Consider the following 27,760-nt stretch of genomic DNA (forward strand, 5'->3'; position numbering starts at 1 on the left):
AAAGGCGAAGATATCCGTACGGACACCATATGCAGTTCTTACGAACTTCAAACTCAGTATGACTTATTAATCGAGTCCAAATAAATTCTTTTGTCACCCTTGAAATCACCATTCAGCATAAATGACCCCAAAAAAAGTCTAGAAAGAATCATCGAGAAGGATTCAGAAATTATAGACGTCAATTACGAAGAAGAACTCAATCCTAAATGGAAAAAAATCTCCTAAAAGTTTGTCGGGTCTAAAAGTGCCTTCCAGGAATTTTTGCGACATAATCTAAAGTGGATAAATGGATCATTAATATTTGGTGTCATATGTAAGTGTCGCACGTTCTAGATATAAAAATATCGATGACATAAAGTTGTTGAAAAGATATCCAATTGTAAAGAATCTCAAATTTATGAAGGTGAAAAGCTTTTAGGATGATTTATTGGAATTTGGAAAAAGGATGAGAAGTTGTCATTTTTGGTGACTAACCGATCTGCATATGAAGTGTGAAATGTGACTCATACTGTTGCCAAGAGGATGGTCCTAGTCCAACACAGACTAACTGAAGGCTTTATCATCAAGTTCTTCTCCAAAATAATAATAAAAACCCAGAACCATCCATATTCAGCCCAAACAATTCATCAACATGAGACAAATAAATCTCTTTAAAATTCTCAAATATTTTATTTTACTTCCTTCTTCCTTGAAACTTTTTTGACGACTCAACATAAAATAAATTACATGCATTATTTTCATTTGTCTCTGAAAAATTCCTTCATTCATGGAAATGAAATGTATATGCGTATATGATGAAGATATTATCTTTTACAAGCTGTGCTAGATGTGCTTTAAGCTTTTATTTACTTTAATAAATCTACATTTTACTGTGATGGCTGAATTACTCTGCGTTAATAATAAATGGAAATGTGGCAACAGAATAATAAAGCTCTTTGAACGGTTGGATGATTTACATTATGGAATTGGTGTCTTGAGGATTGTTTTATGTTCTGATAGGAGAGATTTGAGAAAGTGCTTTTATGTTGTAGGTATTCGGGAAGACAGGTCCGAATGGCACAAGTTTTTCATAGTAGCTAGGCGGCCAAATGGAACTTAAGTGGCCAATAACATGAAAATTGTCATTTAATTGCCATCTAGCAGCCAAGTGTCGGTCATGAGCAATTTGTGCCGATTGGGAGAGGTAAATGCTTTAATTTCCCAACCCATGCCATACCCCTGAACTCCACAAATAAGAATTTATCCAAAAATACCCACACATTCATCAAATTTTCTCAATAATTTGCATTAACCTCCTTTAACCCCCAAAACACTCGTCAAGCTAAATTTTAATGCAAATTACAAATTCATCGTATAATTTAAATTTAAAGGGAAATCCTTAGATATTTAAATTCACAAAGCTTTTAATGGAATATAAAATAAAATTCTTAATACTCGACAATTTAAGTCTCAGACATGTTTGCGTCTTATATGGTATTTACTTCTATCTCATGGTTTTGTTTAATCAACATAAATTTAATGGTTTTGTGCATGATACTGTAATTTATCTTATCGATTTTCACTTAAATTTGAATTTAATGCAGAGTAATTGAATTAAATTTTTTGGTGGTTTTAGTTTGAGGCATGCTGTGAGTGGCTGGTTTTGATATTATGTGAATAAAAAGTCCTTTATAGTCTCAAAAAAGTAATTAAATGGATATAATGGAAATTAAATTAATTAAATTTTTCAAATTTTCCTGATCAAAAGCTATCATTAGCTATGATGTCAACAAATTGAGAACAAAATACGTCAATACCAGGAAATAATTATCGCATGCGACCTTTTTGATCATTCATCTGTGAACTAATCGATCCCTTTTATCACTCTTGATACAATGAACTTTTCACATTTAATTGAGGTTATGTGTAAGAAATGTGCTGGCATCAAGGCTTGAGTACTAAAATAAATGTCAAAACTCCTACTGATACAGCATATAATTAGCTTAAGCTTGAGCATAAGCATATCCAAAAACATTTCTAAAATCATGTCATGAAGTTTGATTTCCCAAAATCCGGAGCCGAGAATATCCCGGGATTTTTCGGTTCCGGTCCCGACATCGAGAAAGCATATCATGAAGTGCTAAAATTTATTTGGAATTTAAGGAAGCTTCCATACCTCGGCAAGCATGGATTCTGTTTGACGATGAAGATTATTCACAAAATGTGACGTCTGTTTGGAAACTTGAAGCCAGATGGCATCATGAAATCTTCATTAGAATCGGACCATCTGTGCTTCAAGCTTCACACCTGTCTTCCCAGACATCCTTACTATTGTAACCTTCAATACCCACTTACAATAAAATTTTTTTTTCATTCTTCTTTACATTCTCGCATTTAATTTTGCTATCTTACAGAGATAGATTTAATTAACTATTTGTCACTTGCTGCCATTTCCAATGTTTTTTACGTTTCTCTTGTTTAGTGATAATTTATATGAATTGCTTTGTCACCTGCTCAGCTACTACAGGTGAACAGACACTATAGAAATTAAAATCTATTGTGATGTTTTGGATATAAAAATAGAGACAAATAGAGAGGCATTAATTACATCTGAAGAACTAGTCTGGAGTGGCTTCCTTTAATTGCCTTTCAACGATGCATCATTGGAAGTGCAGTACAAAGGATCATACAGAAAATGTGTAATTTATATATGGCACTTTGTCATATATTCGAGAAACTCCAGACAACTCAGTGGTAGGAGCATGCAGCCGGAAATTGTCGGACGTGAGTTCGATTCTCAATTGGGATCCGCAGCAAAAATGAGCCTAAATATCATCATATCGATGCTTTCAGACGTCTTTCAAGACATTTCAGGATGTTGCTGTGTCCAACCGACAATATGCTGTACATCCTCCAATAAGTAATGACAATGGTTCAAATCGCTAACAATTCTTAATCCTCAAAAACATAGCGCCAACCTTAATCCTCACCAAATTAATAGATTTTCTTTCACTAAACAAATTTATCAATTTTTCAACACAATTAACTTAATCTCTTTAATTCATGTCCATCTGCCTATATAAAAAGCTACAAAAAAAGAGTTCAATATGAAGCTTCTGTCAATTTGTATTACTTTTCTTCCTGTTTGTCATAAGCTATCGTGTCACAATCTTTTTTTATTCATCAGTTATGTGTTTATATTACAATATCCAAATCTATATATAAGAGGATTAATTTCTTACGAAGGTCATGTAGTCATGATAACAAAGTCTTTTGGAAAAAGGGGGATTGTTGCTGTATGTAATTGATGATTTGGGGATTTTGAGGATTTTATTAAAGTTCAATAGAACTATAAGGAGCTTTTTTGGGGAATTTGCTATGAGTTATGCTTGATGGTGCAGTATAGTTAGTTACTAATAGGCAGGTATGAGGATTTTGGGGTTAAAGAAGGTTTCGAAGGATAGGACTGGCCATAAGCGTCCTTCACTCACGTCAAAAGACTTATGGATGGACTTAGAGCCTCAGTTACTCAACAACTGCTCCCCCATCCTTAAACCTTAACTTCCATTTTTCATATTAAACTACCAAACTCAAAAGCATGAGCTCAAAAAGACAAGTCAAGCACAAAATCCAACTTTGGTCATTTCTAAACATCCTAAGGATATTTTACAAACGAAATGTTGAAAACACATTTCAAAGAAGCCTTTTGAGTTTCAAAAAAAAAGAAAAACTTTTACACAAGTTGTTGCTCCCTCTAGGCTTTATTGTATCTTAGTATTGAAATTACAGAATCAACAGTCATTCTACATAAATTGCTTTTGTCATTAAATGTAAAGAAGAGGGGCTAATTTTATTCAGAAGTGGAACGTAATTTAGTGAAAAGCTTACGCACGTATTCGTCTGATGAGGTGGAAGGCAGGATGAAAATGTCACGGATCTTCGAAGATGTCAATAATTTAGTTTAATATTCTCGGAAGGATCTTGAACATTGTGAATTTTATGTAAAGTTAGTTTATGCTAAATATTCATTGACTAATGACATGTGAACTTAACTTTCAATGCCAATTGACAGCCACTAGCTATGACTTCAATCCAGCATAAAGTGTGAGCCAGTATGACTACTTAATGGCATTGAATTTAAATTATTTTGGGAATATAAACTTTCATTGAACTATTTCTGTTTTGGTCGTCGTTCCTGTGTCACTTGAAATGGATCAATCACTTATGCATATTCGAACAAGGCAAAAAGTTTCTTTTTTTAAAACCAGCACAAAAGCTCTCGAGCACATCCGCAATTTATAAATAAATTTATGATATTGAAAAACTAACAACTTAATACCTAACAAACTTTTTATAATACTTCGTGCCTGAAAGCATCAGAAAAATATTATTATTTTCCCCTCTTGTTAAGGTTCACACTTCAGAGTCATGCTTGAATTTACATAAATAATTGAATCGTTAACAGCTTTTTATAGTCAAGTATTTAACTTTGTTTAGGTTTTGAAATTATTGTAATTGCAGTTCCTGTTGTCCTTAACTAGAATTAACACTAGTTCGCACATAACTTTCCCGAACGGCACAAACTAAGAAGGCTCGGTCATGGAACTTTACAGGTTCTGTTCAACCTCTTTAATTGATAACAAATGGAAACCGCCTCCGTTTGGCGTATATATGGCTGCCTTACCTTAATAGGCAAATAGCATGCTGTCACAGTACAAAAATCCACGACTGCCTTCTTCATTTCTATCGCTCGGGTTTCATTAAACAGTTGCGACACATTTTCCCAAATTTTTCCCAAAATCACAAATCTCAAAATAACTTTCAATCCATAACATAAACAGCACGTCCAGAGATTTGAAATTCTCAAAAAGCATCTAATCTCTTCATGCAATTTAGTTCTTTCGTCATATTGCGTAGATTTATCCAATTTTGTTTCTCATCTCAGCTGAGTTGAGCTCTATGGGATTGTGTAAAAAGGCATAAACAACATACATACATATGTGTTATGTTTGAGATGAATTACAGATTATTGATATCATTTATTTAAGTTAATGTGTTTGTGCTTACATCTAATCTTATTTTTAGCGTGAATATTACATGTTTTCTTAGGAACGGAAGGTTATTAGATTTATGATTGGTGATGAGGAAGTACATAGTTTTGTGTTTTGGAAAAATTAGGTCAAAAAGTAGATTTTTTGGTGATGGCTGGATTGAATCGTGAGGAACTGATCGAAATGATCAAACAGGTAACTGACCCGACCAGCACGATGCGGAGAACCGCCTTTCTCATCGCATTGTCGACAGGGCTACTTCGCGACTTGCCGTTGACACGTTGACATACTGAATGTTGGGCTGCTCGTATAATTGACTCGAATTCTCGAACCTTCAAGTTAGTGGAGCACAATCGACGAATTCCTGTCCATGCATCCTTACATTTCTTGACGTCAATAAGTTAACAAGGCTACTATAAAATGTCCAAATGACTATGCTGTACAAAAGAGCTTTTAAGCATCAAATCTAACTCTAAATCATACCCCTCAATTGCAATATCCCATCTCAAATTTATAGTCATACGTCAAAAAGCTTAACAAATTATGTAAGAACTATAAAGAGGTAAATACCCTACATTAATCATGACTAGATGAGCTTTAAAACATACATTTTTTCCTTATCTCATTTCATGCCGCATCTTGACAGGTGGTTAAAAAATGAAGATGGAGATTTTTTGGGGATTTTTCTTCGTTAAGAATTCGGAATCGTAAAAAAAATGTACTCAAAGGAATTTCAGCCTCAATATAAAGTTGGAAATCTGTAAGATTTACAGAGTTGAATACAAATATCGCAAAAAAGTATTCATTTTACGAGTCATTCAATTTTTATGGAACAACAGCAACAAATGTTTTTAATCCATCCGTCTTCCTTGCTACATACTGTTCATTTGATGTATCATGCAGCTTCAAAACTGACCTGAATTTAGACTAACTTTAACTTAAAGAAATGTAATGTTGCATGACTTCTTGGTGTCTGAGGTGAAATTAATCATTTGAAGCTACTTATAGCTATTCATACAACCCTAACAGGGAATGAGCATGCTTTCATCGTACAAAAATATTATTAAAGTATATAAAAGCGGTATCTTTGTCTATTAGGGCAAACTTTTAAGTGAGTTAACCAAACCTTCTGTCTTGACTGTGTTTCTAGCTGCTTCAGGTCGGATAGGTGTTACTATATCAAAGCATGCTCTTAGTCTGTTAGGGTACGTAGTTGCTTGGGAAATTCGAATTTTTTAGCTTTCAGATGCTTGGTTTGTAGTTTTATAAGTACAGCAATTCAATATAGTCGATAGAACACCGCTTGATTGACATATTGACAAATAAATACATATATTGAGTGTAGGTGGTCCTGAAAGCTCCATGACCGCTTCTTGATCCATTTTTCCGACGAGAAATGAGATTTTCCCTAGCATATAAGGTTGTATAGCCTACCCAAGTAGATCAGGATGCATTTAGTCGACCGTATGTCTAGTAACAAACTTGACAGCACATGGCAAGTTCCACAAATGTTTTTAGCTAAACATAAGGTCGACAAATTGCAGAATTTAATAAAAAAAATCGAAATATGATCCTAACAAATTCATATAACCTTATTCAACCAGCACCAGACAACAGCACTGTTGTCACAATTACTGCAGATCCTTATAAGAGCCCTTAGTAATACTAACTATAATACACATCATTATTAAAGCTTTTACGTACAATAAAAAAATTTATTACTCAAACCTTTTTTCTTCGAAGAAAAATGATCCGAATATCTTATATGCTGCTTATGCTATAAATATTATCAAAAATGCCAAAATATTATTTTCACCCGACAACATTGAATAGAGAAAATATCGAATGTTATTGCCTGTAACTTTAAGCGCCAAACAAACAGCCTTTTCAATATTTTTTGGAAGTTAATCATAAAAAAAAAGTTTTTTGTGGATGTACAAAAAAATGATTTTCCATTGCCATTAACACATTTATCTTTTCATCGACAAAAATATTCGAGGGGGATATAGATAATAAAAATTGATTGATTATTCTCAATTGGGTAGAATCAGTGCTTCAAAAGTGTTTACATTTTCTCATATTACATTAACTGTTCGTTGGAATTTCACCATGTGTGTGCGGACTTTTATAATAAACAGACTCTCTTTTTTTGTGCTCTATGGCGGATATGAAAAATGATTTTTAATATTTTTTTCGTGCTGCTTTGCGATTTGTTTTGGTTTTGAGGGTAGACAGTGAATTTATTGAAAGAAAATTGTGTTAATTTTGTGATGTCAGCATTTATATTGAAGTCAGTAGGGCACGATAAAGTCATATTTGATGTTCAGTAGTCTGGATAATGTTTATGGAAGCAAAAGCGTTGTCTGGAGCAGAACTCGAAGTCAACTCCAATAATTCATTCAAAATCTGACTAGAAATCGAGCTTTAATCAGCATAAAGCTTCATACCAGCTTCATGCCATATCCAATCCGTTTCCAACCTGATACCAGCATGACGTCTACCCAGTACAACACTTTCCAAATTGCATTTTCCAGGAAGTACAGCAATACATTTTCACATCCCACATCAAGCCATCCAACGACCTTAAACAACCTTGTGTCTAGAAAATTCTTACATTTCCAAGCACAAAGCTGAATTTTTGATCAAATTCTTTGCAAATGACATCTCTATCCAAAAAGCATGAATAAATTCCAAATTGGATGGTACTCTTTGTTCATATATGCATTGCATAAAGATAGGCCATTCCCATGCTCTTGTTGATAGGCACAAAAAAGTGAATGTGTTCTTGATTTGTATTCATGCATACGCAAATATTCTTTGTTTTTTGCGTATGCTGTACAGAACAAAAAGATTTTACAAGTGCAAATAAAAATTGATTTTTTCAGAAGGACAGAATGGAAGAATCTGATTATCGGTTCTTAATAGATCTATTCAAGGCATGAAGCATAATTGAACTGCTGGGATTGTACGACAGTCAACATTCGTCAAATTTCATATAATGTGCTTCTTACAGACTCTCCCATGCTACATCCAAGAAACCATAATTCCAACTCTGACTCTCCAATCTAATAACAACACACAGCAATCTAATCCCCATCGATATTAAAGGAAAGGATTAAATACCCATAAATTCAATCCATCGATCAGACTTTTTATTTCGCATAAGCCCTTTATTGCCCATAAATTTAATACCTTTCAATCTATTCCAAATCGAGGAAACCAGCAACCTTTTAGCTGACCTCTGCAAGAAAGAGTATTTGTGCTGTATAAGTTCCAAAATTATCTCCAAGACACCATCTCTATGCAAATTTCATTTCAACCCATTTTAATATTTTAGCAATATTATTTCCGCAACAACCGAACTAAGAAGCTGAAAATATTCAATTTTGTGGGAGTCGTGAATGATATGACGTCTATGGATGGAGAAAGAGAGTGTTGTAGAAGAAAAGTTGAGAAGTGGCTTGGATCATTGGATATGCTGAATTTTTGGTCGATATGTCAGAATCGACATTCGGCCATAAACGACAGGCTTGTATTTCCTGAGTTTTAGTTGTGCAAGTCTGCAGCTTTCGGCTGAGCTTTATACTTCGTCCAATGCTATAGGCAAGCTACAGACCTATATTTTCTATCTGTAGTAGAGTTAGAAGTCGACTTGGTTTTAACAGGAGTCGAGTCGTCTTGAGTCAACCATTCCATACAAATTCGGAGTCAACTTCGAGCTATGGTCTGTTGGAGTGCAGTTTTGGATGAATCCTAATTATTACATATATAAAAATTGTCTGTGACACTCTTACTCAGTGGTGGACAACCTTTATGACTTTTCTGACAGCACACATGTTGCCCATCACTGTTCTAATTGATACCATTAAGTGAATGTCGTCAATTACGACTAACCCCATCTTAGATCATTTCATTTGTTGCTAGACGAAAAAAAAGGTCCATTTATTATATTTTACATCCCACACAATAGCCATTCATAAGCAATTTCCACCTTGATTGAAACGAAATATTTACAATTTTTCATTTGAGCATAGAAAAGAATTTTACGTCTTTAAAACAATCATATTGACTACATAGAGCGTGTATTAATTTGTTTACAATTACTTCTCACACATTTCAGTTCCTCCTCGAGCTTGAAAATTATATTTTTAGTCCAGTGATGTTGATGTGCGTACATACATAAATTGGCTCTATCGACAAGTTAAACAATAACAATGAAATATCAAATAACACTCGATTTAATCGATTCCTATATTTTTTTATTTCAACTGGTTCCATTTCTCGTCACATATATTGAATGATATTGGCACCAACCAAAATAAAACAATAAAAATTGAATATCATTTTCAATTATAGATTCGTGGATATTTATGAAATGAAATCATTTTTTGATGATAATTTATGGCCATTTTCAAATACATTTTCTACCTCACTCAGCACTCTTTATATCCTATATATATTATTTTTTTGCTGCTATAAATCACTCGATTCACTTTACACGATGCATTATTCTACTTTTATTTTCCGGAACACAACAATGATATTGAATTTATCGCTTATAAGTTCTGTTACACGTTCGACTCGATGGAAATTTCAATGCGGACTGAAAATGTAAAAAATTATTTTCTTCTTTTGTGTGCAACAAGTGAAAATTTGTGGTGCGATACATGAGTGAAACATTCGTGTGACATTTGATGTTTTGAATGTTGAATGTTTTTCGAATGTTTTATTGAGTTCTTTGATGTTGTTTGATGTGATCTTATTGGATTTTTTGAAGGAATTTTAATAAATGTTATGAGAAATATGCAATAAGTTGAGGTATTGATATTTTTGAAATGTCATTTGATGATGTGTGTTTGATATTGACGAATTTATATATTAAAATGATTACAAAGTGGATGGAAGCTGTTGTTTGAGACAATAATGCAGTTATTGGTTAATGGCATTCTGTAGCTGGATGTAGCAGTGGATTTAGACACAATCTCGAATATCTTCAAACTTTGAGGAATTCAATATTGTCGACTTGACATGATTGCATACCAAACTCACATCAGCTTCATTCGCATTGATCTAAAAATCTTGAAAATTCTTAAAATTTCTGAAAAATTGATTAAAAATTCAACTCATTTAACTGGTTCAATAAGAAAATTTTATTCCATTTTTTTCGCATAAAATCTTCAACAGACACTGGCATGTTTGACAATTTCTTTCTTTTCAATTTACAATTTCTTTCTTTTTTTCATGATCATCTATTTGAAAACATAAAATAAATTAAAATAACTAACTTCGTAATGTACAATGTGAATTTAATTAAGGTTCTTCATTTCATTTAAATAAATTATTAAAATTCATTAATTAAACTAAGGTTTTTTTTACACATATATTGATGAATGTTGAAAAGTCAAGAAGTTATGATTGAGGAAATTTGTAAATTGAATTTAAAATTTGAATTGTTGAATTTAAGAATTTAAAATTTTAAAAAAGTTAAAAAAATTAAATTTTAAAATTAAAAAAAAATCTAAATTTGAAATTTTAGAAAATTGAAAATTCAGATTCAGATCTAAAATTTTAGAAAAATAAGATTTTAAAATCAAATTTTAAAAATAATTTTGTAAGAAATTCAAAATTTTTAAAAATTTAAAAAGACTTTGATAAAATTTAAAACTTTCAAAATTTAAAGAGTTTCAAAACTTAAAGAATTTTTTAACTTAAATTTTTAAAATTTTGAAAGTTATTGATTTGTTTTAAAATTGAAATTAACATTTTTAAATTGAACAATTTTTAATGTTTTTTTAAAAAAAATTCATATTTAAAATTCAGAATTTAAAAAAATTAAATTTAAAATCATTAAATTTTCTAAATTCAATTTTTTTAAATTTTTTGCAACTTAATTCCTCAAAAAATCACAAATTTCCAAATCACTCTTATTGCCTAATTTCATTCATCAATTTTAATTCATTATTTTTTTTTGTTCAAAATCTTATTCTTGAGAAACATTTCATATTTAATTTTTTTAAATCCTAATAGAGTCTATCTACATTACACATTTTTTTAATTAGATACACCTAAATAATTTACATATCACTGTCATCTTAAATGTCTAAAGACTTTTTCACTGGCCGAATTTCTTTCATTTTTTTTTTCTTACTTTTTTACAACAAAATTTATTCATTTGAGCACATTAATCATTGATGGAATGCTTCTAAACTTTATATTTGATAGCATTTTTTTTTGTTTTATGGATGGACTTACTTTTTTGTGAGGTTTTTGTCGTGATTTTAATCTTACATGAATTGATTTATTTCTTAACAAATTCGAACATCTTTTTAGTTAATGGATGGCACATTTTTTGTCTCAAGTTATAGACAATAAGTCCAAAAATTTTTTCTTATTCAAGACAACGACACCTGAATTAAATATTATTATATTTTTCTGTATCGTTGTCTTGAATGGCTTTTTTTGATATTTTTTAGGTTATGTTGATGCTTGAGAAATCTTAAGTAAATTTTATTGAATTATTGGAATTGAATATTCAAGATTAGATTCGTATTTAATGTAATTTTGATGTCCCGAGAGGCATATTGGCTTCTTTCATGCTTCGGACTATGAATCAAGTCACTATCAAAGGTATATCTTTAAGTATATCATGCCTAAAGTCATTTACACTCAAATGTGACAATAAAGTCACTTCAGTAGACAACAAAAGTCCCTACAAGCCTAATAAACACCCAGCACATGACATCATGTCACTCAGATATACAAAAAATCCTCCTATGTACCAACAGTCTCAAGCATCTCTCAATAATCCTCTCAAATAATAATAAAATTTACATTAAATTTTCTCAGCACAATTTGTTCATATTGATCCTATTTGCTGCCATATTTTACCTCTCATAAATTATGAAAAAAATATTTACAAGCACAAAAATTGAATTTGTATCAATTTTTCTTGAATATTTCATCATCCTTGCCTACATATTGACATAAAATAATATTTAATAATTTACATGTACAGAAAATATGAAGATTATTTTTCAATAAATTCACTTTCGTCGTTTATAATAAAGGTAATGATCAGGCAATAGATAGTCTTTAACTTTATACAGTGCCTTAGCATACCAATGAATGCCATTTTGCTTACTTGCTATACTATTTACATCATTATCATTACTAAACCAATTTTTAATTGTTTTTATTGTCCTAAATGGCATAAAACTAATATGTGCTAATGATTGACTATCAACTAATGCATAACATGATGCAGCTACAGAATTAACTACAACCGTTCCTTCCCGTGTCAACGGTGCAATGAAGCCCTTCGATAATACCGCTCTCACATCCGTCACACGTTGCGGCTCTAAATTATTATTAACATTGACTAAAAGGAAATCATTCTCTTCCACTTGATCAGCAAAGAGATATTTGGTTTCATGTGTATGCGGCTTCCATACCGGCAATAAATGTGCAGGTGTTACGCGCAATGTTGCACCGCCATTTGTTCTTATTTGTACAAATTCTCGTGTTTGATTGACTTCACGATCCAAAAACATTATGACTTCACTAAACACCGTCTCGCCATTACTATTGATACTTTGAATGCGATCGCCAATTTTGACATCGCTGATGACTTTTTGTCCATCTTTTTCAGTCTGTACGATGCTGTCTAGTGAGAAACAGCCACTCGAATGTGATGCTTGTGAGGAATCTAAAAGAAGAAGGATAAGAAGATAATTTTAAGCTCATTTGTTTGTTTGTAGCTACAGCCAAAAATTCAATTTTAGAGTTAATTAAAGATGCATTAGATTATCCCATGACCATATCTCTTTTCATGCGCAAGAAAATTAATGATCTGACCATCCTTAATCTTCTTTTTGTATTCCATGTGCCAAAAAAAGGGATATTTAAGACTGAACTAGTCAAACAATGTAATTTATTTATTTTGCATGGACAGATAAATGTTTTTTTGGGCAGGTAAAATTGGGAATCTCATGAGAGAATCTATTCTGATGATGAGAAGTAACACAAAAAAGGTCTTTTGCCTACTTAAACAACACAAAAATGACTTAAAGACCCGAACAAATAAAAATATTTTGGCTTATTGCCTTCCTCCTTCTTTTTTTATATTTTATATTTTGATGCATGAACTGCTTTTGGTCTTTTTAAGGCAATAATTTCAAGTTGAAAAAATAGACAAGAATTGATGTAGAATGAAATTAATGAGAGGTTGTCATATGGACATATGGATAAGGATTTTTAAATTGGACATGATTAATATTAATCCTAAAATAGACTTTGTAGTACATTGAGTCACCAACTGTTGGGAATTAATTGTTGTGCGTCATAATCTGGAGACACATTAATGTTTTCCTCGAATATGACGCATAAAAGTGTCATTGTACTCTATTCTTAGGTATTCCCAGAATATGACTCATAAAATTGTAATTTCCAGTCAACATGCGCTAATTTCAAGGAAACACATTAATGTCTTCCTAAATTATGACGCACACTTAAAAAATTTTCATTCATAACATGCAAAATTTCATTAAAAAAATTCCAAAAATTCTTCACAGATGATTTACGTCAATATTTACGATATCCCCATAAAGAACAACATCAACAGCTTCAATTTTCAATACACAAAAAATCCTCAACAATCAACGTCACTGAAACCCAAACGATTACAAATCTAAATAATAAGAGGAAAATTCTTTCTAATAAGAAGCACAACAATGAATGGAATTTATGGATGTTTTGTAAGCGATGAGAAGTAAGCATAAACACATCATCATGATTCAAAACCATAAAATGTTATTGGTGCTGCTTATATTTCAAACAACAAAGTACAAGAAGTTTGCATAATTCAGGAACAGAAAAAAAAAAATCTGCTGATTTATGCACAGTGTGAAGAAATTTGCATTTGTGATGCATAGTTTAACATGACCTGTATTCTCAAATGTGAACTGACCACATTGTACGTACAACTCATTTCTTTTTTTTTTTTGACCGCATGATTGCACAACGTCATGTCAAACATGCACACTTAATTCTGTTGAGCATAAGAAATTTTTTGAGAAATTTACAGGTTTTGTTTCAGTGTGTATCAAATTTACGTCAACGGTGGAAGTAATCAAAACATGATTTACTGGCAGTCGATGTTATAATTAATTTCGCTATTTTTAGTGTTGGAACTTGATTATTTATGGGGTGTCCTTGTGGGGATTTTGACAGATTTTTTAGGAATTTTATGTGTCATATTTGGGGGAGACATTACTGTTTTCCCTGATTATGACGCACAGCTTGGTTTATTAGGCTCATATTGTCTTGCAAAGCCTTGCCAAAGCCACTATCAATCCTCTTCATCACTATCAAGAATACCCCACCACTACAACATCAAAACCCAACAAAGAAATAATCATATTTTGAATTTCAAGCACTGCAAGCATTGTTACACGGCCAATTATGTATTACATGCATATGACCCTGGATACAAATCAATTCATGAGGCAATTTGTTCCCTTTTTTCTCATTTTTTTAACTTTTAAGTTGATTTGAAATATAATAAACGAAGAAATGTGCATTTATATATATTTGTACATGAAGGAATAAAGGCAAAAGAATTGAGATAAATAATTCCATTATGTCTTCAATATCGAAGCACATGGGATTGAATTGGGTAAGGAAGTTATTGGAAGTTGATGGGAATTGTGAAGCATTTGTTGGGAATTTTTTAAGGAAATTTTGAAATTTTGTGCAGCATATTTGAGGAAAACAGTAATGTATTCCCTGAATATGGCGCACAAGACACCATTTAAGTAGCCATCCCACCCACTAAGCCTGCAAACATCAAAAAACACTAGAAATAGACCATACAACGCAATTCTACCCACAAACCGCATATCTTGCTGTGAAATGCACATATGAACTTTAAGTCTCTCTTTTTTTCTTCTCATTCTGTTATTACATACAATACATAAATATATCGATTCGGTAAACATGAAAACGAATACGCATTCAAAAGATATCTCGAGACACAAAAAAAAAAAAGTAAAAATCAGTCAAAGAAGAAAGGGAATGAAAACGAGGTATTATTGAGGTAAACAAGATTGCTGCAGAAATTATTAAATGAACCATGGCTTCAAGAGTAAGAAGATAAAGTTACGATTTTTTTTTGTTGTATGTGAATAAAAATAAGTTGTTGTGATTTCTTTTGATGTGATAGAAATTTGGTATGAAAAGTTAAAGAGATTGGAAAGTTAAAGGAACTTTTGTGTAGAGAAAGTAGACACTGAGTGCTAAGTCAGTAGGAAAAAATCTTCAATGAATCAAAAGGAATTGGAAATTTGAGGATTTTACTACAAACAGATTCAAGTCAGCAAAGCTACAGTGTAGGCCAACTTAAGTGGGATTTACCACCAAACCATCCAGTCCAGAACATTGAATTCCTCAGCACAAGATGCCCTGCCAACCCCTCAAAGCAGAATCATTCCAAATCAAACTTCATTAAGCATCTCCAGAACATACACCAAGCATAATAAAATATTCATAAAATACCGTTCAATATTCCATTAAAGCATCATCAATAAACGTACATATACGTAATGTATATATTCAATAGACACAACAGATTCATCCATTCGTTCACAATCTTACTCAATTCATACAATAAGAAATGATGAAAATTATTGAATGAAGCATAAAAGCATTCAATTTTGTTGGTAGTATATAAAGAAAGTAAAGTCCATACAAAATGAAATTCATGAATACATCTTCTCCAATTCCTTCATCTTCCTCATCTATTATGTATTTTTTTTTTAATGTAACCATTTAGTTTCGATTTTATTACAACAACAACATTTAGTCTTCATTCATAGGCAATACATAACATAAAAATGTTCATTTTAAAGATCCACGGCATCTTCAGCCATTTTCATTCCTCAAAAAATCTGCCTTTTTCGCCTCTCCACACACAAAAAAAACTTAAATCAAGAAGATGAAATAAAAAAAAAAAACTTTTTTTTTCGTTTCGTTTGAAAAGCACAAAAAGATTATGAAAGCAGAAGTAATTGAGTGGATCATAATGATCTTTTTGTGCGGAGGATTAAAAAGGAACCTCTGAGGTTGTGAAAAAAATAAAATTGGAATGAATGAGATTTGTTGAAAGGAAGTGTACGAGAATTGGATTTGGGACATTTGGGTTTGTGAGAAAAGTCATTGATTGTAGCTTTGGGGATTGAAGGTGGGGTGAGGTGTTAAAGGTATAGAGAATCTTAAGTAGTTCAATGGAGTAATCAAGTTGTGAGAAGATTGCTAATTTTAGGCTTATGTGCGTCATATTTGGGGTAAACAGTATTGTGTTTTTTTAAATATGGCACACAAAGCTTGAAGGATGGCGCAAAAGCGGGAATTTTAAATTTCAATTGAATTTCGGAAGTTGAATTCAAATTGTGCATCATATTCAGAAAAACACATTACTGTCTTCTTCAAGTATAACGCACAAAATCCCAAATATGGACAACAGAATCCTAAAATTCAGAAATATTTACACAAAATTACAATTTCGTTACAAAATTTGAAACTGTGCGTCATATTCAGGAAATACATTACTGTCGTCACCCAAATATGATGCACAGAACCTCAAAACTCAAAAATATTCACCCAGAATCCTTCACACAGCTTTAGAAACCCAAAATACGTGCGTCATCCTTCTTAGTCATTCCACCATATTCCCAAAATAGCAAAATCCATCCGTAAAACCAAAATAAAAAATCAATTCTTATTCTATCCAACCGGAACAGAATCAACTAGAGATGTCAATACAAATACCCAAATACCCAAATATTTGGGGTATTTTGCACTATTTGGGGTACCCCAAATATTTGGGTGTAAACCCAAATTTATTTGGGTCTGCTTAAAATCTTCATTTTTAGGAAATTTTTCATAAAATTTCTGATTTTCATAGAAACTTTTAGTGTCAATTTTTTGACAATTTGAATTTAATCTCACATTTATGTTGAATATAAGTTATATTCTGGTTATATAATTGAACTTAGAAGAAAGTATAGTGAAGTTGCATAAATTTAGAATTATCATTACCAAAATCCTAACCAAAAATCATACTGATTACATCAGATCTACTGCAAATTTGTGGAAAAATTGCAGACATAATATGCGACCTTCAGAGAGATAATTATATTCTTGTATGCAGAGATGCTGGGTTTTAATCCCAGAAATAATAGAAAATTAAATCTGCGAAAAGGTAGTTTTGTTGATCTGCTCAAGAAAAAATGTTCCTGAAGAATTAAAACTTCATTTAAATCAATTTTTAAATCTTTAAAGAAAAAAAATTATTCAAGAATCTGGTGTCATCGGGTTTAGGAAAAAAATATTTACCAGATTGACTTTTTTAGTTCGTTATTTTAATTAAACTAAGCGGTAAACGACTTACGCAATGTAGTAAAAAATGCTCAGCAGTTATTTGAGACAACTTTTAAAAGAATTATTTTGCAAAATGGTCCTTAGGCCTATTTTTAAGACCAAAATTATTTCAAAAATATTTGTACAAATATTTGGGGTTTAATATTTGGGTATTTGGGTATTTGTACAAATATTAAAAACCCAAATAATTGACATCTCAAGAATCAACCTTTCACTACAAATCTTCCATCAGACACATCAAAATCCCCCCATTTATTGATCATCTATTTTGCAATCGAAAAGGATGTTTAACAGTTATCTATTTTTGAAGCTTTAAAAAAAAACAAGAAGCATCATCAGCAGCAGCAGCAGAGTCGATAAAAATACCATAGGGGATTATCATAGGTAAGCATCATTTGTTGAAAATATAAAAATAAATGTGTGATAACAAAAACTTTGCATCTTTTTAAGTCGAGTCATAAATTATTTATGCTAATTTTCAATCATTCCATCTCACTCACACGATTGTCTCGTTTGTTGCTTGTACCATACTATTTAATAACATAACGTGCATTGGACATACACAAATTATAGTAATTATTTGAAGTTTTTAACACCCATTTTGCCAGTTAAGAAACTTTATTTTATTTTTGTGTATTGCGTATGCTGTGAGACTTCTTGCACATTCATTATCATCATCTTCATCATCATCAACAGCATCAGTCCAAGAGATATGTTGTGTGTTACATCGCAATTTGTGTAAGCACTTTCTGAGCAATCATATTTTGAACAGCATAAAAATAACACAGCAGTATGAAAATTATTACTTTAAATGTAACAAGATGTGGATGGGTTTCTTTTAGTTTACTGTTCTGGGGGCTGTATGGGGGTTGTGTCACTGGAGATATTGATCCTCAATGTAATCTCAGACCAGTTTTGGGAAAACTGTAGACTTTTAGGTCAATTTTAGTCTCACGAACTATCAGATCAAGTCTTGTATAGAGACTAGTCTATTAGACAGTCTGTATGGGATTCGAACTCATTCCTAGCTTCATTTACAATGTGGTGACGATGAAATGCTGACTATTTGGTTGAATATTGGACAATATACTTAAAATCATGGGACAGTTGCTTAAAATATCTTCGGAAAGTGCTAATCAAGGATCTTATTTGGAACGGCAAAGTATTCCATGACTAGTGGAACAGTATCCACCTTAGTTGTTCCTAGAATGCTACACCCGAAGTGCTTAAGAGTCCCAAAAGCTTTCCTTATGCTTAAGGTGTCATCCCCGTCACATTACATCCAATTCAACCCCTATCCTGACAATTTCAACACAACAAGAAGTGAACAAAAATAAAAAAATATTGAAATTTCTCTCTGCCTGATGGAAAAGTGAGACCTCAGGCCATAGCTCATTATTTTTCATTACTTAAATTGCGAATAAAATGGTTCAGAGATAAATGATGGAAGAAGAAGACAATTCTTGTAAATTGAATGGAAGTTCAATGGAATTATGCTTTTTAATTTTGCTGATTGGATTGTGGGATGACTTCTTTTGATGATGAGTTTCTCAAGGATGTCTTGTGGGGATGTTGATGGTATTCTTTTTGAGAATTATATGGAAGTTTGAGTTGGGAATTTTTTGGAAATTTATAAGGAAGTAATTAATTAAATGAGGCTATTGAGAGAGACTGTGGTACATCATGGAAGTGATAGAGGCTGCTTCAGGTGCTATAAAAGGAACAAGGCATAATAATCCACAAAACCACAAGACTTAAAATCAAAATAACACCAAAAATCCCTTCAAAATTTCATAAGCTTATCTATCGTCCTTCAATAAGCTATTCCAAACACAATCAATTCAGCAACTCCATGGAGATACCGAAAAAAGATATATTAATCGAATATCCGTTTTAACTCATAAATTGCACTCAAAAAAGCAACACAAAAACATATTTTAATTCCATCATAACAATTCATTCTCATTATTTTGACGGAATGACTATAAAAGACCTTTTTATTTCGAATGCCCATTTTACTTCAATGCCTCTTAATGGTTACACCGACTCTCGTAAGATATGTTGCCTATATCTCATTCTACGTACAGAGCAGTTATGTATCACATTTCCATCTTCTCATTCTCGGATTCGATTTCTACAATCAAAAAAAATGCTGTATATATATATATATATATAGCTTTTGATGTATATAAATGTGCTCTGACTCCGTATGTTGTGGATATACATACTGCCCGTAAGATAAAATAAGAAGAAAAAAACAGAAATAAAATATCGCTCTGTTGTACAACAAAACATGGCTTCTTTCTGTTAGGTTCGAAATATATAAAATACAATTTTTTTTCTTCTTATTCGTTCCTCGATGTCTATAAAAGAGGAAGGAGAGAAAGATTCTTTTTTTTTGTGTTGTTTGTTGGCTGCTCATTCTTAATTTTTAATTTTTTTTACTGTCGGAATTTTTTTTAGAGAGAAAAAAATTTTAATGCGTTTTTTTGTTGGCTGTTTTGGAAACGATTTGGTTTAGGGTCAATAATTGGTTGAGTGGCTAATGAATATTGATGGAGTTTTGTTGTTGCTTTTTAGGAATTTGAGATGATCATAGTTTCCTGTATTATTACGTTTTTAATCATTTTTGATATGATTTAGTTGGAATTTAATGAAAAAAAGGTTTTTGTGCTCTATATTTAGGGGAGACATTAATGTTGATCTCGAAAATGATGCACAAACCCAGAACATTATCAAATTTTATCGAAATTCTTTCAAAATGTCATTTCTGCTCCATATTTAAAGGAGACAGTAATGTTGCTCTCGAATATGACGCATGTCGTCAAATTTTCACCACTTTTCTTGATTTACAGTCCAAAATTCAATTTCAAACTCAAAAAATTCATGAATTTCAATCAATATCCTCCTCAAAAATCCCACAATCCCATCCACCAACCCTATTGACCTTTTGAGAATCTTTAAACTCACCAAACACAACAAAAAACACAATCTTGTTATGCTTTTCATCCGTGAACAGCGAAACAAAAACACAGAAAAACCCAAAACATACAAAAAGTTAAAATGAACATTCATCCATGCAAGCTTGAAAGAGATCTTGCGTGAGAAGATCATTAAATGAAGGAAGACTTAAGCATGGACTTTACATCGCGAAAGTTTGAATCTAATGCATTTAATTAACTTTAATTTTAACAATTTCTTACCTGATTTCACAGAGCAGTGGATATGCGCTCGACTTTCATAGTACACCCAGTCAAAACCCGCTTCGACTGCAAGACGAGCAAGCATTCCATATTTTGTACGATCACGATCTGATGTTGTTATATCGACAGCTCTACCTTCATAGTGCAGCGAATCAACTGAATGAAAATCATCTTCATCCCATCCTTCCGTGACTCTAAGTTTTACACTTGGCCACTGATTCATTACTGATATTGCTAAAATGTTGAGTTTCTCTTTGAGACGCTGGAATTAAAAAATGGAAGAAGAAATAAAAATTAGTTTAATGGATATTACTTTTAAATTGAAAGAATGAAAGAGGAACTACAAAATTTGCTGAACAAAAGGAACTAAAAACTGGTTTTTGACAAAATGGCACAAAAAGTCGGAACTTTTTGGATTGTTTTGAGAGTCAATAGGATGGAAAATAATAGATGTCAAAATATTTTGACATTTTTTGAGGATATACACAATTATTTTGGGTAAATTTGTTTCATTTTTCAATTTTTCTTAACAATGAGGATCGGAAGTGCTGGATATTTATGTTTAAAAGTCAAACTTTTAAGTTAAAATGGCAAAAATCCAATTAAAATTAATGAAAAAGTCAAAAAAGAATTAAATTTAATAAAAAGAAAGCTGCCTAAGACGAGGATCGAACCAATGACCTTCAGGTCAGAGTTCAAAAAATTAAAAATTATACTTTAATTAACATAATTAAGATTTTTCCACTAAAAAAAGGCAAAAAAAGCAAAAAAAGAACATTTCTTATTTTCGATCTTGGCAGGACTCGAACCTGCAATCTTCTGATCCGTAGTCAGACGCGTTATCCAATTGCGCCACAAGACCTCACTATTTGATGAAAACGATCTGGCAAAAATACATTTTTAAATCACACAGCATTTTTTCATATGTAGCTAAAAATAACCGAAAATGTGTTTTTAGCTGAAACATGTGAAAATCATGAAAATCACGCATAACTGTTCTAAGAAAACGTGATATTCAGTGATCTTCGTGGGATAAATTGGAAAATGAAACTGAAATGATTGAGACAATTTTACTGATAAGGAATTTGATTAGCTATGTTTGTGATTGATGAATTGAAGGTTTCGTATGGGAAATGATGAATTTATAGAATTTTTGGAATAAGGTTGACTTGATCGCGGACATGTGTGATCATATGTTGACTTGATCGCGGTCATGTGAGATGATGTGCTGCTCGGGGTGAATGTAAGGAATTCGATTAAATTCAGAGTTTTTAAGTGTTTTTTCACAAATTTGTGAAAGTAAATTTGAGTTTTTTGTTGAAAAACCCGCCAAAAATTCCCAAACAAAACGATTTTAATTACAGTAAGATTTCAAGGCAACAAGACTAATTTCCCTCAAAACGACAAAAGAAATAAATCTCAAAAGAAGGAAACATTTTCGCATCCTTTTCAATTTTACAAAAAGTAAACAAGACAATATTTTTAAATTTCTCAAAAATAAAATTTGCTTCGCCATTAAGGTCTAATTGCATAGCAAAAAAACTAAAAAAAAAGCTAACAAATATGAAGTAATGCAGAGAAGATTCATGAGTTTGCGTGAAGAAATAAAAGAAAATGAAATAAAAGAAAGGTAAAGAGGCATATCCGTAACAAATAAAACAAGAAGAATTGGAAAGAAAGGCGAAACATAGCATAAAGCATAAAAATATAACAAACAAATATTTCTGTCTTGTTATTGTCACATAAAAGGCAATTGATCAGCAGGAGATTGTCATTGAACAAAATGCGACAAGGGTGAGTACAAAACATAAATGTTACATCCACATAAATGCCTATGTTTATAGGCATAAATTGTCTTATAAATGCATTTTATGTAATGAGCTTAAAGCGATCTCACATGGAGCGTGAAGAGATGAACAACGTAAAAATATATATTCATTTTAAAATCAATTTACTTCACCTATTTTTTTATTGGTCGGTTCCTCACTTTATCTTTATTTATGTCTGACATTTGACTTTGCAATTTTTGCTGATCTTGTCAATAATTTTTGGGTGATCGAGGATGAACAATGGAGAAATTAGATAAAAATTGCAAAATATCCTTGACTAGGGACGAATTTTCAAGTGGATAGATTGTAAAGGTAATTAAAGTCTATTGTTAAAGGTGCAAGAGTTATTGTAAAATAATTATTTATGGACTTTTAGATCATAAATGTTTGTAGAAATTGACTCTAATAAAAGTTTATTGAGTATGTGGCATGGAATGGTATGGATGTATAGGCAGACGTAATTGTAACTGCATGTATAAGCACACATGTTTGTAACTGGATGTATTGTTGTGCTTACAAAAAGTTTTGATACATATTGTCGTTTATATAGATGAAATATTTAATATGCTTTATAGTCATATTATGAAGATATTCTCAATAATAGATAAATTTCTAAGTTCGAATCCTAAAATTCTAAACTAAATATATAAGTGTTTAATTGACCCCCGCAATTGTCACAGTAACTTTTTTAGTGAAAATTGCATTTTTTTTAGATAAAGTTCCAAACCTTCAAACTAATTCTGTATCAAATCCATCCTCAACAACCTCCCCAAAAAAGCATCATCAACTTTGAAATCAATCTAGGTAATCTATCCCACCTATCTTTGCAATCGATATCCAATCTAAGAACAAAATTGCCCATCTCAATATCCATTTCTAGCCTTTAAAAAGAGACCATCAAAACAGTAACAACAATAGATCTTCCTCAGTTCCATCCAGACAAAAGAGCCCAAGACAAGTAAAAAGAAAGAAAAAAGGAAGAGGAGAAAGAGAGGCCACAAAAAAATGTGCGCGGCATAATAACAAAGCACAAAAGCCAACCACAAAACCCATCCCGAGATGCGTCTAAATATTTTTCCAGTCCTTCTTTTTTTTTTGTTCTCATTTTTGAAAAATGATATTTTGACTTTCTGGTACACAACAATCGACAATGGCAATTATAGTAGGAGAGAAGCTAGACAATTGAGGAAAAAGTTCCTTTATAGAAGAATAAATTTTAATAAATGTAAATACTTCTTTTTTTTGTGGTCAATTCCAGGTGACATCTCCCTTGACGATGTCACTATTCTCCCAAATGAGTAGCAAATTTTCAGTAGTTTTTTATTCATGCCATGTCCATCTGTGTCAATGAATCATTTTAGTCTTCATCTTCTTGGAAATTTATACAATTTTTGGGAATATGAAGCTCATTTGTATGTGGGAATAAGAAATAAATTGAAGGCAGTTAAGGTGGATAATTAATTAATATCTGCCATAGCTTTATGCTGTTGTAAATAAATAATCCATAACGAATTGTCATCATTTTAAAGCGTTACAAAGAAGCTCAGTGATACTTTTTTTGTGTACATTTGTGGAAGTATCAAATGAGTAATGAGTTTTGACTTGTATGGATGATATTTAGCTTGTTGAATGTCAGTTTTCTTTACTTCAGTAGTTGATGGATGTCAGAAATTTGATTTAAATTATTTTTTAAGCAGTTTTAAGTAAGAATCTATGGAATTTGGCGCTAAAATTGAATATTTACTGCTGGAATTTGTAGAATTTCAGTGCAAATATTTGAACATGGTACATAAATGGATGTACGATGTGTATTGATCAGGAATAACTCAAATATAATGAGTAATGTACTTAATGACTTGAGCAGCATTAGTGGTCTCATAGCGAAAATACCTTACCAGAAATTGGAATCAATTTCAAAGTTATGGGTTCAAATCCAAAATGAATTATGAATCTCTAATAATTAGAGAGAATACCCCGAGAATATAACCTTAGACCTCCTTAGCAACAATGACTCAGTGGCAACATTTGGTTGTGAGGTCTGATCCGGATCCAATCCCTCAAAAGACTCATCCGTCACAATCACCTCATCAATCCTTAATCAATTAAACCCCAAAATACCCATCCGGCATCTCAAAAACCTCATCAATTCCCAATCAACACAAATAAATCACCTGATAATTATCGACAAATCCATTAAAAAAATCCACCCGAAAAAAATAAAGATCAAAATTACTCACTCATGTCCAACAAACATCGACCAATTAATCATGTGACAATTCGTCATTAGATCGTCATTTATTATTAAGAAGCCCAAACAGTTCAGTGATGGCCCAAAAAGATGTCAAAATATTTTCAGGATTTCATTTATTTATTTACATCCAGAAGAATCAAAAGAGATGAAAAAAGATTGATTCAAGAATGGCTATAACAAATTATCGACACAAAAAACCCGAAAGAAGAAGTAAAAAAAAAAATCTTCTTTGTCTTAATGTAGTGGAATTCATTGTGCCGTGACTGTGTTTTAAGCTTCTCAGCTCAGATTATGATTAAAATAACACTTTATGGATGAATTAATTGAATGTATTGAGATAGAGTCGAAAGGTCTGCTTGGGAATGTCTTTTTGATGAGATCTTGAGCGGCTGCATTGATGATTTTATGGACAGATTAAGGTGTAGCATAGGAATTCATAATTGTTGATGATCTAACCTATAAAATGGTGATCCTAACCTCAAAAAGCTTCAACATAACCTCAAAAATTCCAATGTACTCTAATTACTCGTGACGATCAAAATCCAATCCATAATTCGATGTCATACGTAACAAAAAACAAGTCCAAACAAACAACAAATCATACAGAAGCTTTTCAAGTCAGACAGTAATCATTCAAGATTGTAATCTTTCATTTGATGCTTCATTCCATCTCCAAATGCAATTCATTCTTTATGTGCTGTTCATGTTCCACTCACAATTGTTGAATGAATAAAAAAGAAAACATAAATCTACAAATTTATCTGCCGCTGTTGCTGCTGTTGTGTTTTTTCTACTTGGAACTGTTCGATAAATCAGACTTCAAATGTCATTTTAATGGAGGTAAACTGGCTATTTAATGGTTTTAACTATCTATCTAATAAATTAAGGTTCGTGGATGTATGGAATGCTATTTGCTTTGAGATGTGCTTCTTATGGATGGTGGAATTTTGATTATAGGAAATGGTATGAGATGGTTTAATTTATTGACTATCCACCTACCTCAACCTTCATAAAATTATATATCTATTAACACAATTTTCGCACAACCCGTTTCCACTCGTACTCATCTTTCCATCAATTTTTATACTTGTCACTATTATTACACCCATTCATGTAAATTTAATTTCCTTAATAGATTGAAAAAGTCTTCGTACGCGCACGTATAAAACTGGTGTTATTAATTCTCAATAGACAAGATAATTGCCATATTATATTACAAATAATGAAAATGAGCAATAATAAAATAATAATAATAATTATGGGATGTATTGTTGTGAATTAAATTGTGCACGTGCATGAACTTGTTCAATTTATTTTTATTTCAGTGTGTTAAAACGATGGTGGCAAGTGGATGGTGTCGTTTAAGTGAAGAGCTACTCCCTTATGTTGATATTGTGTTTATTTTGGTGAAAATTTGGATTATAACCTCAAAAGTTGGAACATAACCTTAAAATTCTTTATTCTAACCTCGAAATGCGCACTGTAATCTCAAAATTCCTAATTCTAACCTCAAATTGTGCAGTAAAACGTTAAAGTTATTCATTCTAACTTCATAATATCCACAAAATGTTTGTCATAACCTCAAAATTCGTTACACATTGTTAATGAGCATAGAAACATCAAAATTATTTATTCTAACCTCAATATATGTGCAATAAACACAAAATTCTTAATTCTAACCTCAAAATATGTACAATAACCTCAAAATTCCCGGTTATAACCTCAAAGAGTGCACAATAACCTCAAAACTTGCAATATAACCTCAAAATTTTACATTACGACCTCGAAATTCCATATTTTGACCTCAAAATGTGCATCATAACCTCAAAATGTACATTATAACCTCTAAATGTATAACATAACCTAAAATGACGATACACAGGTTAAAGAACAAACTAAAAGTCTGCTCAACATTCATCCTGTATATCCACACTGTAATCCACACAAAAGAACTACACTTTTAATCCACTTGCACTTGACACATTCTCAAATTTACTTTCATCAGTCTAAAGGACTTGACTGAGCACGGTCAAAGGATTTATTTAAACTCGAAACCGAAGGTCTTATCTTATCTCATTTTTTTTAAGACTTCTTACTTGCTTACTTACTTATTACTTATTTCTTCTTTTATTTACTCTTTTTTCCCTTCCTTCTTTTTCGACTTCATTCTCGTGATTATAATTTTTTTTACTTTCTGTGTTTCTGTTTCTTGTTGCTGCTCTGTGTTCATGTTTATTTATATATTTACAAAATCCTTTTATTTCATTTTAGAGTGTTTGAGATTAAAAGCGTGAGAAAGATTTCTTGTTGAACGAAAAATGCAAACGAAATCATGACGAAGAAGAATGAATTGGATTTTTATGAGCATGCGAAAGGGACTGAGGGGGTATGGAGATGAATTTTAAAGGATATGGTGGATTTTATGGAAGACTGTCTTAATTTTTTTTTTTTTTTTTGGCAAGAAAAACTTCCATTTTGAATCTCGAAGAGACAATAAAAAAGTTTTTTATGACATTTTTCATGTCTGCATCATCGATTCGCTATATCCATTGATTTCAGATCGAACAATAAGAGCATCTATAAGCAGATAATTTTTATTGCATTTCTTAATGAATGAATTTAAAGAAGAAATCATTTTATGTGAGTCTGGCCGCAATTTTCTTGTTGTTCGTGCATAGCCAAAAAAAAAATTGAAATTGCATTTTAGTGGATGTCATAAAAATTTTGTCTTAAAAGCATTTTTCTGTAAGTTTTTAAAAGCGAAAATTGCTTTTGCGTCGTCTTTAAAAGCCGCAAGGAATTCCAAAAAAAACCATGCCGAATTTCTGTTTTTAATGAAGAAAAAAAAAAATTCTATCATAAAAATATTTCTGAACATTCATTAAATACCAATTAATTACTAACTTCCTGCATTCAAAAAGCCATTCATGCAATCGATATCCATACCACCTTGCATGCCTTCTATACCCTTCTAACGTCCAAACCCACACAAAATGATATTTTTCATATCTT

The 27,760-nt window shown here is 31.6% G+C and overlaps 1 protein-coding gene and 1 non-coding gene across 2 annotated transcripts in view; both read right to left on the reverse strand.

Annotated features, from left to right (window-relative positions):
* Positions 1–10,950: 10,950 nt before the first annotated feature.
* hh (hedgehog signaling protein) overlaps positions 10,951–27,760 on the reverse strand; it is a 28,873-nt gene continuing 12,063 nt past the window's right edge. The window contains exons 2-3 of the mRNA XM_070634445.1: positions 20,669–20,930; positions 10,951–12,735 (exon numbers count right to left, since the gene is read on the reverse strand). Coding sequence (XP_070490546.1) covers positions 12,074–12,735; positions 20,669–20,930 — 924 coding nt within the window. The 3' untranslated portion in view covers positions 10,951–12,073. The remainder of the gene's footprint in view (positions 12,736–20,668; positions 20,931–27,760) is intronic.
* TRNAR-ACG (transfer RNA arginine (anticodon ACG)) lies at positions 21,457–21,530 on the reverse strand. Its single transcript has one exon. It is a non-coding gene; the product is annotated as a tRNA-Arg (tRNA).

This window comes from Chironomus tepperi, unplaced genomic scaffold (genome assembly GCF_022539635.2).
Source record: "Chironomus tepperi strain 1889 unplaced genomic scaffold, CSIRO-AGI_Ctep_v1 contig_85, whole genome shotgun sequence".
NCBI classification, from domain to species: Eukaryota; Metazoa; Arthropoda; class Insecta; order Diptera; family Chironomidae; genus Chironomus; species Chironomus tepperi.